Below are 17,377 nucleotides of genomic sequence, written 5' to 3'. Positions count from 1 at the left end.
AATGTTTTTATTTAAACTTGATTTTTAATGGCTAGTTTAGCGGGTCTCCTAATATTAGGGACCAATATAAGCCAAACAAGATTTTTTATAGAAAGTTTTATTATATATATATAGTTGTGAGACTTTTGACTCATGACTCGATACTGTCTTAGACAAAAATTGATCAATAATAAATAAGTTGTGAATAAACTCATTAAATAACTTTGACAATTAATGGCATACAAAAATTAAATTTAGAAGAAAATACATAGTCAGGGTAACATTTCTTTGGAAAGAATGCAGTAAAGGTGATGTATATCTTCCCTTAAGTACAATAAACCGCTTTGTTGAGTTTTAGAAAACAATGCATATTTTAGTATTCATAGTTTCTTTAACAAATAGGTAGCGGATCTATTTTTTTATATTTCTCTTTAATTTTCAAAGGTCTTGTTTTCATGTTGGGTCTAAAAATAAGCACTTGCAAAGTCTTTTTAGATTCACTTTGATTTTAAAAATGATTAAAGGGTGTTTCATGATTTGAAAATGAAGTTATTGAATTTCATATGATGTTGTTTTGGTATTTTTAGATGAAAAATAAGTTGAATCTTGGGTTTTGAGATCTAAATTACCCAAACACTAATTTCTAATCATTAAAGGTGGCCAAAATTTGTTGTGGTAGATGACAATTTATATGTGTAGACAAATGACTTGTCATCCATGCATTTTTTTTTTAAAAAAGTGTATAAGTCTAGGCTTTCTCCTTTTTAGTGATCGAATATGGACTTTTAAGCCCCTACACCTCTAAATTGAACCCTACCTTATTTTTTTATATTATTTAACATTTTAAAATAAAAATCCTTTTCAATTAAAATAATTACAATGACATTTTAAAAATATTATGATGATACCATACTTTTCAAATAAAATTAAAGGATTTTAATGATGGTTTTTGAGGTTTTTAATAGAAATGTTGGCTATGAGACTAATATGCATTATTTTGTTTTTTGTAAAATTCCTGATGGATATTTAATGAGAATAAATTTGACATGATTTGTAAATTTAATAAGTTAGCTTTTATAATTTTAATTTATTTTATATGTGATTATTATAATCTTATGACATGAGTTGTAAATTTAACGAATTAACCCGGATAAATTTAATATATTATTATCTTAATATTTTAACAAATAATATATAATGTATTGTTATATTAATATTTAAAAAAGATATCATCTAATATAATTATATTTTGAATTCATGATTAATTTTTATTTGAAAAGAAATTAACAATATTTGAACAGTTTTTTATATTAAAAAATTGATTTAACCCTAAAGTCATCTACTAAAATGAATCTTCTTGTCGTAATTAGTACTGTCAATAATTAATTTTAATTTCATTAAAAAAATTAATTTAAGCTCAGTTTTTCTTTTTCTTTTTTAAAGAAAAAAATGGTTTTCCTTTAATTACGAATGCTGGGCAAGTGGGTGGCCGTGTTATCCAAAAGCTATATTAGCAGTGTTGATCTTGACAGCAACATTAGCTCTCTAAATTATAATCCTAAGCCACTGCCATCAACATGTGTGATTGCCTTCCTTCGTCCCCACTTCCCTTTTCCATCGTCAAACTTCAAAAATTAAGGCAACAATCTTACTCAACTGTTAACTTTTCAAGTGTTAACAGAAGTGGAAGGTTAAAGCTTACAAGCATCAAAGCCAGCAAGAATACAGGTGAAGTGGGGTTTAAAGAAAAAGGTCAAGAGGAAGAAGAGAAGAACTTTGAATTAGAATCATCAACGATTCAGAAAGATAAAGAAACAAAAGTGGGTTCTCTTGGTTTTGATATTCTCGAATTGAAGGATGGTGAAAGGGATGGAAAAGAAGAGCAAGATTTGGTTGCAGTTGAGAAGGAGCGAAATAAGATAAGAAACGGAAGGAGAGGGAAGCAAGTAATTAGAAGATCGAGTATTTTGGCAAAGCAAGTGTTTAGCATTCAATCTGCGCTTAGTTTGGGTTTTGTCTCTCAAATTTGGGTCGATACTAAATCTGTAAGTTCATTAGTCTTTCACTTACTGTTATATATATTTTTGTAAAAAATTAAATTAATGCTGTTACTTGTATAAGGTTGAAAAAGGATGGCACTAATCAAGCAAAAGCCATACCTGCTATCCTGGTTAAAACAAACATCAATCACTACTTTGTGCTTAGAAGATAATAGCTTGTAATTAGCAAGAGAATTAAACTGGCACCCTAGCTTTTTTTAATAGTTTGTTTGAATGAAGTTTGAGTTTTATGTGTCTTTCCCAAGTTGAAATCTTATGAACTGTCTTAATTTTGATGTGAAAGAAGAAGACATAGAATGGCTGACAAGAAATGTGGTCGGGTTTTCATGCTGCGCAATCTGGCTCACTATTTCATTTAACCCTTCCTTTGACGTGTTTTACATCTGCAGGATTTGCTGTCTGGTTCTGTGGTTCTGTGAATTTGCTATTTGATTAGTTCAGGCTCTCTTGCTGGTGCTTAGTCCTCCTGGATTTTACTAGTTTTGTCCCCTTCCTCTGTTGATGCATCTGTTCTTGCCTTAGATCATAGTTTTGCTTTTGAGTTCATAAATCTTAAAGGCCTTTTCATATTGTTTTGCTTTTGAGGAATGGTTTTCCAAGATTATCTGCTGCAGCATTTTGCCCTTCTGTTAGTTATTTGATGTTGTTCTGTGACTTGTGATGCTGCTGTATTGTTCGATGTATTGTTCATTTTCCTGCTGTTCTCCCTCATCCCCATTCTGCTTTTTCTGTCTTAGTGATGCTGCGATTTCTGCTGTTGTGGTTGTGGTGCTTTGGCTGTTTCTCCGCCTTCTCTACTGCCCATTTTCATAGCTGGTTGTCCAGATTGCTTTTCTCCTCTAATGTTCCTTTTTTTTTCTCCTCTTTCTTTCCTTAGATGATGTTATTCTCCATCTATAGGTCTTGTACATGAGCTGAAGCTTTTTTCACGTTCTCTTCATCAGTATTATCTCATTTGATTGATAATTGATTTAATCACTTTGATGTTATAGCATCTGGGCGGTTTTGTAATTAACTGTGGAATTTGTTCCCAGTTTGTTAAAATTTTGACTTTTTCTTTGTTCAGTGGGTGGTGTTAGTAGTTGAAGTAAGGCCAAACTTGCTTTCTGGAGAATCAGAGAGGTTTCTTCTAGAGGATGTTAGCCAGGTAAACTTTTTCCATCTCCAAGACTTTCTTAGCAATTTGGCACCAGGATGTTAGCCACTACATGATATTTAATCTCTTGAAAAGTTTTTTATATTTATTTAATTTTATGTATCATCACTGACCCCACCTTCATAATAATGGTTTTTATGGATTACAATGTTGATCTTAGCAGGTTGGGGATGTAGTGCTTGTTGAGGACGAGAATGTGATGGATACTGAATTAAAAATGATTGGCCTGGAAACGTTGGTATGTGTCACTGTTCACTGGTGTGCTCATATTTCCGTGTGTCACATGCATGTTTGTTTTCATAATTTGATGAATTGTAACCGAAAAATGTTTCTCGTGTCAACAATATTTTATCACTTTGTACCGTTTTCTGAGTTCTGGTTTGAGTAGTTCATTAAAGAAGAGTTTTCATTCTTAAAGGTGAACCTTTTTGTCCAACATCCAAATGCCTTTCAGGTGTTTTCTGTTTTCAGTTTTTCTTGAAGTGTATCTGGTATTCCTACAGTTTATTTCATATTGGCATATCACTGTTTGAGAGATTAACTTTTGATGCTTGTTAGGTAGGATATAGAGTTGTGACACCAGGTCAGAGAGATATTGGAAAGGTCAGTGCTATATATTCATCAAGTCCTGTAATTTCTCTCGTTATTCAATTTCCTTGTTCTCATTTGCAATTTTTTAGGTGCGAGGGTACTCTTTCAACATTAATTCTGGGGCAGTGGAATTGCTCGAGCTTGACTCATTTGGGATTTCTATCATTCCATCTAGTTTGGTTGGTTGACTGGTCCTTTTTTCTCTCAAAAGAGCACATGCCTCAATTTCTTGCTATGTATCAATTGCATGTAAAGATTTACTCGAAAATTTCCTTCATGAAAAAGGACAGGAGCTCAAATGCTAATCATTTTTTATACCTTCAGGTGAGTACCTATGCTTTACCTGTTGAGGATGTGCTTGAAGTTTTATCAGACACAGTTGTTGTGCATGAATCTGCTGCCTCACACATACAGAGGCTAACAAAGGTATCCCCTTATGCATAATTATTTAACTCTTAATCTTGCTTTGGTTTTGGCATTATAGATTTATTTGGATGCCAAGAAAGTTCTTAATTTCAATTAAGTTGCCTTGCAGTAACTTTTGTATGCAGAATATTTTCCCATTCTCTTCAGTAGTGTAGCAATGCTTGAAGGCTGCTCTTGCTCTTGTATAAAATATTATATGTTTGAATATTTATGTGCACACGCGTGTTTGCACACAATATAGATGCCTGCTTGAAAGCAGACTATTTTGATGCAATACACTGAGGCTTACTGATGTTTGTTCTAAGCAATCACTGTTCTTGAGAACAGTTGAAAATTCATTAACTGAACCAATCCTGAACCACATGTTTGATGCTATCTTGTTTTTAGTCAAAACTTAGTACTGGTTTTAAACTACTCTCCTTTGTGATTTGAACGAGAGCAGATATCCCAACTCCCAAGTTAACTTAAATTTTGTTTTTGCCGACTCCATCTCTAGAGAGGCTAATATCAACGCACACACCCTTCGTTTCATTGTAGGAAGTTGAAAGCTTTCCATCATTTTGCTTGATATGACGATCTGTAGGTTAACGTAGTATGTTTTCATAATAGGGCTTCTGGGATGCTCAGAACGTGGGGACAAAAATAGATGAAGGTGAAGAGTATTCTGATTATGAAAGTCCTGTTACATCTCATCAAGGTCGGAGCACTCGGAGAAATTCTAGGAGCCAGAAATTTCGTTCAAAAATTAGAGAAAGTGAGGATGATTGGGAACTTCCAATGGATTACTTGTGATATTTTAGTATTTTGATGCTGCTCGGAATGTGTATATACTCCATTGTAGGGCAGCACATTACATTTCCTCGTGTTCTCATGTCTTTTTATGTTGCCTCTTTTCCCAAAGTTAGATGAACTATCAAGACACGCAGGGTAGTTAAGAATCATCAACTTTGGATGAAGGCTCTTTGATTGAGGTCTTTGACCACCCACCTACCCTGTTCGAGGACTTGTCTCAGAAAATTGAGCTATGTTGTATTACTGTATATATGTTATCAATGGTAAAAAAAAAAAAAAAAATTATACTATGGATATATTTCCAACAGTTTCATGTGCAGGAACAGTTGGAACTATGCATGCTTTCATGTCAGCAATATTGTCAAAAGAAAGAAAGAAAGAAAATCAAGGTCTTGGACCTGCTAGTCTGCTCCGACACTGGCTCCAGTGAGAATAATTACTCGCTTGGACGGGAATCCAAAGCCAAATCATCTAGTGGATGATGATGGCCTCACTTCCCATTGGTGTGTCCTCCATGATCTGTGTAATCAATGATGGGCTCACTTCCCAATTTTTTTTCCTCTCTCGAGACTTGCAACCCTTTACGATGTTAATTTATTTATCTCATGAACATAATTAAAATCAGTTTATAATAAAGGCCTCTTGTCTCCTCGAATCAAAATACTATATAATCAGCAACCTCGGATCGAGGAGCCTCTTGTCTCCCCTCATCCACATATATATATATATATATATATATATATATATATATATATATATATAGTAGCCGTTATCGCCTGCTTTCATTCAAATTCAAACCTAACCTTGCTCTCTCCTACCTGCTAAAATCCTCTCTCTCACACGCATTTTTCTCATCCGACATAAAAGCAAGAGAACCATGCTTAAGCTCCAATCTCCACTCACCGGAGACGAGAACCTCCGGCAAAAATCTTGTCGGAAACCACTCCAACCAAAGAACTCACCAGTAACTCCAATGACCCAGGTTCAAATTTTGAAACCAAAGCAAGAGTGGATTGAGTTCTCGGTGGTTAAAGATTCCAACAAGGAGAACCATCCGATCTACACCACAACCCCAACAAAATCCATCATTGAGCCATTGGATTCTTCACTAGCAGAAGAGTTGAGTGCTATCAAGAAGAAGCTAGAGAGGCTGAGACTAGACAGAGAGAGAACTGAGAAGATGCTCAAAGAAAGGGAGATGGTGATGGATTTGCAAATGAAGGAGCTTGAACAGAGAGGAGAAGTTCAAAAGAGGTTGGAGATTCAAGTTGATATACTTTATAGATTGAAGCAAGTCCAATCCTACTCTATGGTAAGTTGTTGAGTATGGAACGCGAAGATTAAATTTGTACTTGTCTGATAATTTTTGTTTATATTTTGAAGCAGATACTTTCTCCGATTCGAACACTGAGACAGAAGGAGCATGAAAAGAAGACAAGTGGAGTGCAACCAGAGGAAACGAGAGCCGAGGATTCGGAGGAATCAGTGGGAGAAGATGTGATGCAGAGTCCAAGTTCAAGTTGGGGTTCAGGAAATTCGATTTCATCCCAACTTGTAGCTGTGAAATGAGGAATTTCCTCTGCCGCAAATGTGTTTTGATTTGTGATTTGGGTTTTATGGATCATCAACTTGTTCTTTCACTTCTACACTGCTTCATTGTAGAATCTGAAAGATGGTTTTTGAAGAGCGAAAAATAGATTGAATCTGATTTCTGAAATGATGATTAGCTGCTGTATCTTGACTTTTACTACAACTTTCCAAAATGTCGAGCTAGAGCTTCATTATTTTCCTTTTTCTTCTGGATTGAGACATGCCATCTTTTCTTTCCTTCTTTTTCTTTCGAAACATAAAACTACACAGGCTGCCTAGAAGGAGGTGGTGCTGTCGAACCAATCATGAACACAGACACAAAACTCGGTACCAAATCCATGCAAGAAGGCATTGAGGATTAGTATAATCGCATTCACTTCAACAGTACATAAGTGTGTCACAAGTCAAGAGCACAATGGAAGTAGCGGCAGCCAGGCAATGTGAGCAGTTGCTACTATCACTCCCAAGAAGATGCTTTGCAGCAATGCCACATTCCATCAAACTCATCAAAGCAAAGCAAACCGTGACAAGAATGCGACACATCATCAGCTCTCAAAACGCTGTTATTAGGATTAAAAAACAATGGCAAGCTTCAAAAGAAATGAAAATCCATCAATAAGGCTGATTGATTGATCCTGCAACCAGTGTCGACTCTTTTTGCCATAAAGTATTAGAGAACTCGTATCCAACTATCAAGTGAGTGCGCCTCTTAACATGATTTACAGGTAGAATTCCTTTCTGCTGTTTCCCCGGCGAATCATTGTCTCTTCCATTTGCAACCAATAAATGTGTGAGAGTCAACACTAATATTATTATTATTTTAATGTTTTTATGCTAAAATCAAAAATAAATTTTAAAAATAAAAATAAAAATTATTTTAATATATTTTTAAATAAAAAATATTTTTAAAAGTAATTATTACAAGATACCATATAAACTCTAATTCAAAGTACCATTACATATGATTATTTATTAAAACCACACATTTGCTGCATTGTCCTTCATTAGTTTCTTAACAAGAATAATCACGAAAATACTTTGAACCTACCATAATCATCACCTAGAGGTAAAGTTGATGTGACATTGCATTACTTCTTTTATTTTTAGTAAAGAGATGTGAAAAACAAGGTCAAGAGGCTATTCAGAATTGTGTTTTAAATAATATTTTATTAAATTTTATTTTTTATATATTTTTTTGGATTGTTTTGATATATTAATATCAAAAATATTTTTTAAAAAATATTATTTTAATATATTTCTAAGCAAAAAGTATTTTGAAAAGTAACTGTTTTCATACTTTCAAAAACAATATCGAATCAAAGATTTAATTAATTGTTATAGCTTATAGGCACTAAATCAATTCTTTGCAAAATATTGTAAGGTCCATAGAACATAAGATTGAGTTTCAAATTCTTCCATGAAGCCACACTACCCTATTTATATTACAACTTTTTAATATACCTAATCTCTAATGTCAAACTCCTTAGTTTTTTTTGTCAACAATCTCTTTTATCATATTCTAAGCACTTTATAAATGCTCTTGTAGAAATTGATTTATAACCCTTCTTTCAAACATTAACGGTAGCATTCTTTGTAGTTTGTAGTCCTCTGTAACACCAATTCCCTGGATGGTGGTGGATAGCCATATATAGCTTTAAAATGACTTGTTTTATTAGATGGATGATATCTCACTTGTTTTATTAGATGGATGATATCTCAAAGTATAGCATCATTAAGCCATATACAACCATTGATTCCACTTCTAGGGCATAGTATTTCCAAGAACACATGTAAAACAAGTCTCTAAACACTAGTTTAACCTTTATATTTACTCATATGTCTATGGATGATATGTTGAACTCATTAACAATCTAGATTCTTTTAGTTTAAATAACTCCATCTAAAACATACTTGTAAAGACCTTGTTCTTATCTATCATAATTAAGGTAGGCAGTCCATGTAGCCTGTAAATGTTTCTTAAGAATACCTTTACTACATCAATAGTTGAAAAAAGATGTGATATAACTAAGAAAAACAACAACTACTATTTCAGTATCCTTCCCTTTTGATTTGGGCAGCCCTTTTATAAAATCAATTGAAATACTTTTACAAGCTCCCTCAAGAACTAGTAGTGGCTACAACAAACCAAAATAAGTTACCCTTGTAGATTTGCCCCTCATGCACTCATCACATTCTTTTTTAAGCTTTTTCATCATTTTCCTTATTAATGGCCAATAGAATAAAGCCTTGATTCTTCTAAAAGAATTTCATGATGCCCCTCTCGTTGTTAAATTGTGAGTTGCTTTTAATAATTTCTACCTCAATATCATGTCTTTACCAATATATATCCTATTCTTGTACCTTAATACATCATCATAATAAGTTATATTGAGAATAAGTATCATGTTAAAATACCTTAGCAGTGATAATGTCTTAAACCTTCTGATAATGTTATTATATCAAGTTAGTACTACTATTGTGATAGCTCCAAGAGTACCACACAAAATCATATTAGCATCTTTATAAGAAAAGGTACCTTGATAAACAAAACATCAATTGTAGCATTCTCTTTTCATTTTCTAAACTGAACCTCATATTTTCATCTCAACAGTTTAGTTATTCATTTATTTTGGATAGGTGTATGAGTTTTCTACTTCAATAAATATCTAAAACTTTTATCGTCATTCTTAATGATAGACTTCTCATACTCAAAATAATATTTTTATTTATCAATGTCAATTAAAATAGCCAAATACTTCTTCTTGTAATCGTTGTACCTAAATGTATAGGACTCAACTTTATTGTAGAAAGCCAAAGGCCTCCCCTTCTAAACTAGCACTACCTTTATCCCATGTTCATTAGCATTATTTTTTAGTACAAATACCTTATTGAAATTAGGTAAGCTAGAACAGGAGCCTTACATAAAGCATTTTTCAACTTCTTAAATGTTAGTTGAGCTCCTTCATTCCAATAAAATGCATTCTTTTTTAGAAGATCAAGGAGAGATTTATTAATAATGTCATACCCTCTAATAAACTTCATGTATTACCTAGTCAAGCCTAAAAAACTTCTTAATTCTTTGATTGATGTAGAAATAGGTCAATCTCTGATTATTACAGTGATGTTTGGGTCTGTAGCCACTTCCCCATAAGAAAAATGACATGCCCTAAATATTCCATCTTTGTTTGATAGGAAAAAAAAACATTTAGATCTTTTGGAAAAAAATTGATTCCTCTTAAAAGCATTCAGGACCATTTTGAGGTGCTTGATGACTAGTTCTATTGTAGGACTATACAATAAGATCTCATTGAAAAATATTAGCATGAAACATTCTCAAGAATGCTTATCACTTTTCATTCATCATTGCTTGAAATATTACAAGCATATTTATCAGTTCAAATAGCATAACTTTGAGTTCACAATACCCTGGGTATATCTTAAAGGATGTCTTAGCAATATCTTCTTCACTCATACGCACTCGGTGATACTCTACCTTCAAATCTATCTTAGAAAAGAAATGGGAATCTCAGTTTGTCCAAAATATTATCAATCCATAGCATATGTATTCTTCACAATCATTTTATTTAACTAGTTATATGTTATGAACCTTGGTGAAGAATATAATCAAGCTTAGCAAAAGGTGGAATGACAACAACTAAAACAATTACAATAAAAAAAGGGGCACAATAATTGAAGTTAGTTATGAGTGAGGTAGTTGAGTTAGTTAGGATTTTGTTAGGTAGTTAGATGGGAGAGAAACTCTTGTATATAAGATGGAATGTGACAAAACATAAAGGTTGACAATAAAAGAATTACAATTTGATGCAAAACTTATTTTATCTTTCTCTCTAATACTTCTCATTTTCTCCTTTTTTTTATTCTTCTTGAAAAAATTGTTTTGTTATGGGAAACTTTAACAATTAGTATTTGAGCTTGAGGTTCACGGTCATTAAAAGGTTTGCATCAATTAAAAGTAAACAATGATGGAATACAACAAGGTGAAGGTTTTGAGAAAACTTTGCTTGCAAATGAAAATCATGTTGGCAACCCTTAAATCCTTCAAGACCAACCAAGATGCAAAGAGGCAACAAGGTTTAAATTATGCTTAGTAGCTTAAACCGTACATTATAAAATATAAGTTTATAAAGTAGATGAATCAGACCTTTTTATATATAGATTAGATTAACTAAAATCTAATATTCACTCATTGAAGATATAACTTCCTTAAATTCATATTTTTTTCATATGCTCTAAATAAACTTTTTGAACATATATTTAAATTTATTTACCTTTCATCTTGTAATCAACCTAACTAAATTTTTAATGAATCATTTGATATGATTTAGACTACATCACAACCGGAACATAACTTCAAATCATAAATAAGCTACGCATGCTAAGCTAACAATGGTTGAGATCATCTCATTTTGTCAGGTTTGAGTTTGAATTTGAGATTAGGATTTGGATTTGTGGATTTGAGGTTTAGTTAAGGGTAGAGTTTTGATTTAAGATTTAGAATTTTGGCGTTTGGATTTGGGAAAGTGCTATTTTGAAAAAAACGCACAGCCTAGTAAGGGGTGTTGCTGCCAAATTCTACAGCAATCATACGGATTACGGACACAAATTCGACTACGACATTGAATTTGAACTCAGTTGGAAAATGCAATCAGATTAGAATGGAGAGACAGGAAGCGGAAGAGAGATTTTCGAGCTTGCAAGATGTAACGTTTGTTTTATACATTTATTTTAATCTTTCAACAACTTGGATATAAATTAGAATGAAGTTTTCAAGGTATTTCACGTTCGGTATGCAAATCATACATGGACTTGAATTTTCTTGTTTTTATCAGAAAAATATATTTCTTGTTCAGATCCTAATGATTTGGCTCTTCTGTTCGCTTTGCTCGTTATGTTGGGTGCTAGTTGTTATAACATTGATCTTCTTCCCATCGCTCCTCAAATTTCTGCCTATTGCTGTTCTAACAAGTTCAGCACTTTGCGCATTGTTTGCATTCGTCGATTTCCTTTTTTTTTATATGCTTAATCACCCCCTGTTGCTGCTATGCAACCTTGTCCAGGGAATTCACCTCAGGAACAGGACAACCTTTTTTTTTATATGCTTAATCACCCCCTGTTGCTGCTATGCAACCTTGTCCAGGGAATTCACCTCAGGAACAGGACAACGATGATTTGGTTGTGCTATGGATTCATTCATTTGTCGATTCACCTTACTAACAATGATAGTAAGTTTATTGGTGCGATTGTGCTTCTGGATTCAGTCCGCTTTGCAAAATTATTTGGAAAGGTATCGTATTGTATGGAAAACCCCCATTATGGCGATGGCCAAATGGCCGCATGAAGATTTCCTTCTACTGGAAAAAAGCAAAACCTGAAGAAATAAGAAACCCCATGGCAGATTCCTCAAAAGCTTCTGCAAGCCAGCATTATAAAGAGGCAACGGTGAGAAACAGGAGCACAAGGAGCGGCTCATGTGGTTATTGAGAATGGATGGGCTAGCTGTGACAATGTAGCAGCCTCTTATCATCCTTGTATACACTTGTGCAACAACAACAAAAATAATAATAATAATAATAAAGGAAAGCTTCAAGTGTAAAACAAGAAGATAAAAAACAACACAACAAGTTGAGGTAACCAGAATATTCCGATCTCAGGTCTGGCTAAAGTCATCAAATGACAAGACCAGAAGCCTGGATAGACCCCCTGAACAAAATATCCCTACAGGCTACAGAAAATGGAAATGAATGAAATATTTTCTCCCAAATACCTAAGATAAGACAACAAACTGAAATAGTAGTTCAGTTAAAAATACAGGTGAAGCTTCACAGATAACCAGCTCCATACCAGTTCTACAGAAGTGCAGTCCTACCTAAAGACCAGATTAGCAGAATTTCCAATGGTTGTTGCAGTTTACACATGTTACATATGTTGTCATAGGTTCATCTGCACTCCTGGTCTGCATCTGATAGTAAGTGCATTTGCGCTGTCTACAACGACCACACTTAAACTGATCAGTTGTGGCTTGTGCTTGACCACCACGCTCACAATCAAACAACACTTTCTCTTTAATTTGGTTATTCTCTCGCTTCCTTTGTTCACTTGCCATTTCTTCAGGGCCCATGGTAACAAGCCTCTCAGGTTGGACCTCTCCAAGAAGAACTTTTCTCCTAAAATCTGGGTTGTTTTGGTCCTTGATATTGAACATTATAGATCTGTACTTCAATTTTTGTGCTCCATTTGACCGACCGAGTTTTTCAAACATCATGGATTCTACAGACACGGCAACTCGAATAGGGTCGCATGCTTCTACTTCATCCCTAATGTCCTCATCAGCCTCGCTGGCAACTTTGGACAAGGCCTCTGCAAGAAGTTCCCGGATTTTGTCGCGTAAACCATCATTACATTTAACCAGTGTCTTCAGCTTTGGTGGACCAATAGATGATTGTGATGGTTGCTTCACACTGGAAGTCTGGATTTCCTGCTTGCTCATCTTCTCAACCTTGACAGTCTTATCCTGATCCATTTTCTCAACTTTAACAGTTTCTGAGGTTGAAGCCTTTTCAACCTTTACCACACTAGTCTTTTGAAGCTTCTCAACTTTGACAGTCTCTGATTTTGATACCTCAGCTTTTACTGAACTTTTACTGTCAATGCTACCATTTTTTTTTCTCGTCTCATCAATGACTATCTTTTTCCACATCTCAAGCAAGTCCGAGGCCACAGCTCGGATTTTCTCCTTAGGATGCTTTGCAAGAGGTCGAAGTTTTTTCCCAACCTGAGATGCATGGAGAAGCAAAATGTCAAAGGCAATCCACCAAGCATACCAACATAACCATTTCAATCATAAGTTCAAGGTTAAGAATAACAAAACTTGAAACTTTAACCAATTAAGGTGCAAGAAAGCAGCAAGTATAAGCAGTTGGAAAAGCACTAAAAACAGAATGAGCTTGGGCAATCATAATAAGACGCAAAAAATCCAACCTATATTACGAGGTCAAATACAATGGCATCTGGTATTCATTGCCATTGTTTTCTGGGTTAGATCTACATGGACTGTTATACACACAAGATCCACTTCTAATAAACTCCAAACCTGATGTCTACTTTGCCAAAATAAAATTAGCGAACAACCCAAGTAGGCCCAAAAGAGATGACATTTCAACATGATTTGATGTGAAGGAAACGCATCAAACAAGCTATGCAACAATTTCAATATTCAATCCCTAAACAATCATATTACGCTTGAGATACTACAAAAACTTCTCCATAAATCAAAACAGACATGTAATAACTACAGGAACTGCTTCAATTTAACGTGGGGGTAGGGTACAAAGTTGAGAAAGAATGCATAATTCAGGTTGGGGGATACTATGGCAATTCCTGAAATTGATTGCTATAGATAGACCATTAATGTGCACCTGCACTCTTTTCTTGCATTGCAACAACAAATACAAGTTTCAAACAATATTGCTTGAGTTGAGTATGTATGGTTAAAGGACAACTAGCTAAAACATCTGACTAAGCATCTCCACTGAAAAAGTTCTAGATGAAACCCACAGGACCCAGCTCACTTCTTCTCATACTTAATTGACAACTTGGCAATTAGCATGGCACTAGGCAGACTAATATCAACTGGACCCAAAAGGTACAGAAACTGAACTCTTTTTTACAAAATGAAAAAAAAAAGCATTTAAAATGTAAGCCACAAATAAATAAAAAAACAGGGGAGAGAAAAAAAAATCATCCGAGTAGAGTCTAACAAAACTTGAAAGTTAAGCAATTACAGTCCATGAAGGTTGCAAGTATGATTGAATTGGGAAGGAACCAGAAACTGACTGAACTTTAACAATCATGATTGTAGAGAAAAAAAATCAAACTATATTAAGAAGCCAAATAAAATGACATCTAGTTTCTATTGCTATTGTTTCTCGGGAAGATTTCTCATGGATCATCTACAACAAAGATCCACAACCATTCGACACCAACACAGATGCCTACTTTGCCAAAGTAAAATCATTGGAACACCACAGCAAGGCAAGCAAAAGATAACATTGCAGCAAACTTGAAATTCACACAAGACATAAACATACTTCATATAAAATCCTTATAACAAGTGATATTAGACTTCGTAATGCAACACAAATTTTTGTCCATCAAAACAATCACATAATCTCTATCTAGCAAAAGCAACTCAACTCTTGGCTACCAACCACGCACCAATGAACTGAAAATCAAGGGTAATGAGAGCAAGCATTGTGCAAGTTAAAATAATTCAGCAATTCAAGAAATTTATGATTCCAGAGAGAACATCAAGCACAACATAGCTAAGCTTTTTTTCATATTATTGAATCAACAATTATCAACCTATTAAAAAGTTATGTTAAACCATCGGATTTCAATCAATGACCCTTGTAAGACTTTTCATATTTCAACCTATTCATTGTAATCCAATTTATAACAATAAGCAGAAAGGGAAAAAAAAAATGAAAGAACTAATTCCTTGCTTGAAATAAAAGTTTACTACTTTCTTCTCTTTCACTAATCTTATCACAAAATATAAAACACCCCCAGAACAATTTTGCAACTATAATCAAACTCTATCTAATTCAATCAACTCAATCCTTAATTACTTAATGAAGCAATTACAATTTAACATCATTTGGAGCCCACAAAAACAAAAATTTAACAAAATAAACACAAAAAACTAAAATTTAAAAACAAACAAATGAAAAATAGAAGAAACCCTTAATAAAATTACCTGAGTAGAAACAAGAAGTTCACTAGTAACTTTAAACTTCCTGAGCTGTTTCAGCGAATCAACACACCGAGTCACCTCCGGTCCACTAGACGATACGTCATCATTGAGAGAAGCATCTGCAGCTTTCTTTGCTTCATCAAATAACTCCACAAACTCCATCTCCATTATTGATTGATTCCCTAAAAACACAAACAAAAATAATTACAAAAAGAAAAGACTCGAGCTTTACGATTTTTTTTATGAAAAATATTTGTATAAAATTGAGAGGTAGGTGAGATTGCAACCCAAGAAAGAAAAATCGGAGAGATCTGAAGAGGAAAAAAATAGATCTTTGCACAATAACAGAATAAACGGATGTAGAAAGGTAGGTTTTTGATAGTATTTTCGGCAGGTGTAGCTTAGAGAAGCCCTCCCTTGCCTGTCTCCGGAAGCCTTGGTTTTGGGGTTTGAAGTTTTCTGTGTTCCTTTGCTAAGGTTATTTTGCCACGTGTGTGTTTTGGGGCATGGTGAGCTGTTGTTAGGTTTTTTTTGTTGGAAAAAAAAATGTAAATATTCCATGGCCTGTTCTCTACATCTTGGTAGTAAATGGTATTTTTTGAAATGTGGTAAAATTATTTATTATGTTTTATTTTATTAAAAATATTAAAAAAATTAAATTTTAAATAATTATTTTTAAATTTTAATAAAAAATCAGTTCAACCTCGGTGTGTTTGGTATTGCGATAGCTTTTATGGTTGTATTTTAAAAAAAAATATTTTATAAAAAGTAATTTTAATTGAGGTTAGTTTAGTATTTATATATGTTTGGTTAAAACTGTAGTTGGAATCAAGGTTAAATAAAAAATAGTTTAATGTGTTTGGTTAAACATACTTTTCAAATTAAGATTATAAAATAATTAAAAAAGATTTATATTAATATTGATGATTTTTAATTGAAATATTGTAGATTTAACTACCATTATTACATCATTAAATAAATAATATTTTATATCAAATATTTTTTTATTATTCCATTAAATTATCTACAATTTCATGTATGAAATTCATCTGATAAGTATTATAGTTTTTATAATTTTTTGAGCGTGCAACAGAATCTGGTAAAATATCATTAGAAACAAAATTGGAATTGCGATTAAATTCCACTAATGCTACATCATCATGCGATGTTCTTCTAATTTATATAGTGTTATTAAATAATATTAAACACTAGTTTTTCGAGTAAAATATAATTTAAATATATATATATATAAGTAATTATAATCATGGCATTTTTTTTTAATATAAGTAATTATAATCAAGGCACTATTCACTCGAACAGTAGCAGATGAATTAATTCATCTGGGCACTGATCACTTTTTGGAGTGAACAGTGCCCAGGTGAATTATATTCACCTAGTTTGCAAACATAATAAGCAGGTGAAGTGAATTATATTCAACTACTTCTCTTAAACCGACGTTTCAATTTACAAAAACATGGATCTCACATGAAAAGCCAGTTACATTTTGATGTTACCAAATATATGTTTACGCGGTGAGCTTTTAAAAGCAAAAGTTACCGCGTAAACAAACATGCACGTGTGTTTGATATTGTGGAAGCTTTTATGGTTGTGGTTTAAAAAAAATTATTTTATAAAAAGTATTTTGGGTTAAGATTAGTTTAGTATGCATATATGTTTGGTTAAAATTTTGGTTGAATAAAAAATAGTTTCATGTGTTTGGTTAAACATGCTTTTCAAATTGAGGTTATAAAATAATAAAAAATAATATATATATATATATATATATATATATATATATTAATATTGATTATTTTTTAATTTAAATATTATAGATTTAACTATCATTATTACATAATTAAATAAATAATACTTTATATCAAATATTTTTTATTCATATGATAAAAACTATAGTTTCCATGGTTTCTTAAGCATATAATAAAATTAAATAAAATATTATCTAAAATAAAATTAAAATTACGATCAAATTTTATAAATATTATATTATCATGC

General features: G+C 32.9%; 3 protein-coding genes across 6 annotated transcripts; 2 read left to right on the top strand and 1 right to left on the bottom strand.

Moving 5' to 3' along the window:
* Window positions 1-1,488: 1,488 nt before the first annotated feature.
* Window positions 1,489-5,198, top strand: LOC118048117 (uncharacterized). 2 transcript variants are annotated; one of them, XM_035057679.2, is made up of 7 exons: window positions 1,489-2,024; window positions 3,106-3,186; window positions 3,359-3,433; window positions 3,754-3,798; window positions 3,876-3,965; window positions 4,111-4,212; window positions 4,750-4,880. In XM_035057679.2, the coding sequence occupies exons 1-7, from the start codon at window positions 1,557-1,559 to the stop codon at window positions 4,783-4,785; spliced, it is 897 nt and encodes a 298-aa protein (XP_034913570.1). In that variant the 5' UTR covers window positions 1,489-1,556; the 3' UTR covers window positions 4,786-4,880. The 2 variants fall into 2 exon arrangements, with proteins under 2 accessions (XP_034913570.1, XP_034913569.1); XM_035057678.2 differs by having other exon boundaries at window positions 1,494-2,024; window positions 4,822-5,198.
* Window positions 5,199-5,770: 572 nt separating this feature from the next.
* LOC118048119 (uncharacterized) lies at window positions 5,771-6,757 on the top strand. 2 transcript variants are annotated; one of them, XM_035057681.2, is made up of 2 exons: window positions 5,771-6,316; window positions 6,391-6,757. In XM_035057681.2, exons 1-2 carry the CDS (start codon window positions 5,882-5,884, stop codon window positions 6,571-6,573), a joined length of 618 nt encoding a protein of 205 aa, XP_034913572.1. In that variant the 5' UTR covers window positions 5,771-5,881; the 3' UTR covers window positions 6,574-6,757. The 2 variants fall into 2 exon arrangements, with proteins under 2 accessions (XP_034913572.1, XP_034913571.1); XM_035057680.2 differs by having other exon boundaries at window positions 6,388-6,757.
* A 5,461-nt stretch (window positions 6,758-12,218) lies between these two features.
* Window positions 12,219-15,870, bottom strand: LOC118048120 (transcription elongation factor TFIIS). 2 transcript variants are annotated; one of them, XM_035057682.2, is made up of 3 exons: window positions 15,655-15,870; window positions 15,371-15,549; window positions 12,219-13,387 (listed from the first exon to the last, which is right to left on the bottom strand). In XM_035057682.2, the coding sequence occupies exons 2-3, from the start codon at window positions 15,533-15,535 to the stop codon at window positions 12,494-12,496; spliced, it is 1,059 nt and encodes a 352-aa protein (XP_034913573.1). In that variant the 5' UTR covers window positions 15,536-15,549; window positions 15,655-15,870; the 3' UTR covers window positions 12,219-12,493. The 2 variants fall into 2 exon arrangements, with proteins under 2 accessions (XP_034913573.1, XP_073266058.1); XM_073409957.1 differs by lacking the exon at window positions 15,655-15,870 and having other exon boundaries at window positions 15,371-15,648.
* Window positions 15,871-17,377: the final 1,507 nt, after the last annotated feature.

This window comes from Populus alba, chromosome 6 (assembly GCF_005239225.2).
Source record: "Populus alba chromosome 6, ASM523922v2, whole genome shotgun sequence".
Taxonomy (NCBI): Eukaryota; Viridiplantae; Streptophyta; class Magnoliopsida; order Malpighiales; family Salicaceae; genus Populus; species Populus alba.
This window is presented reverse-complemented; position numbering and strand designations above follow the sequence as displayed.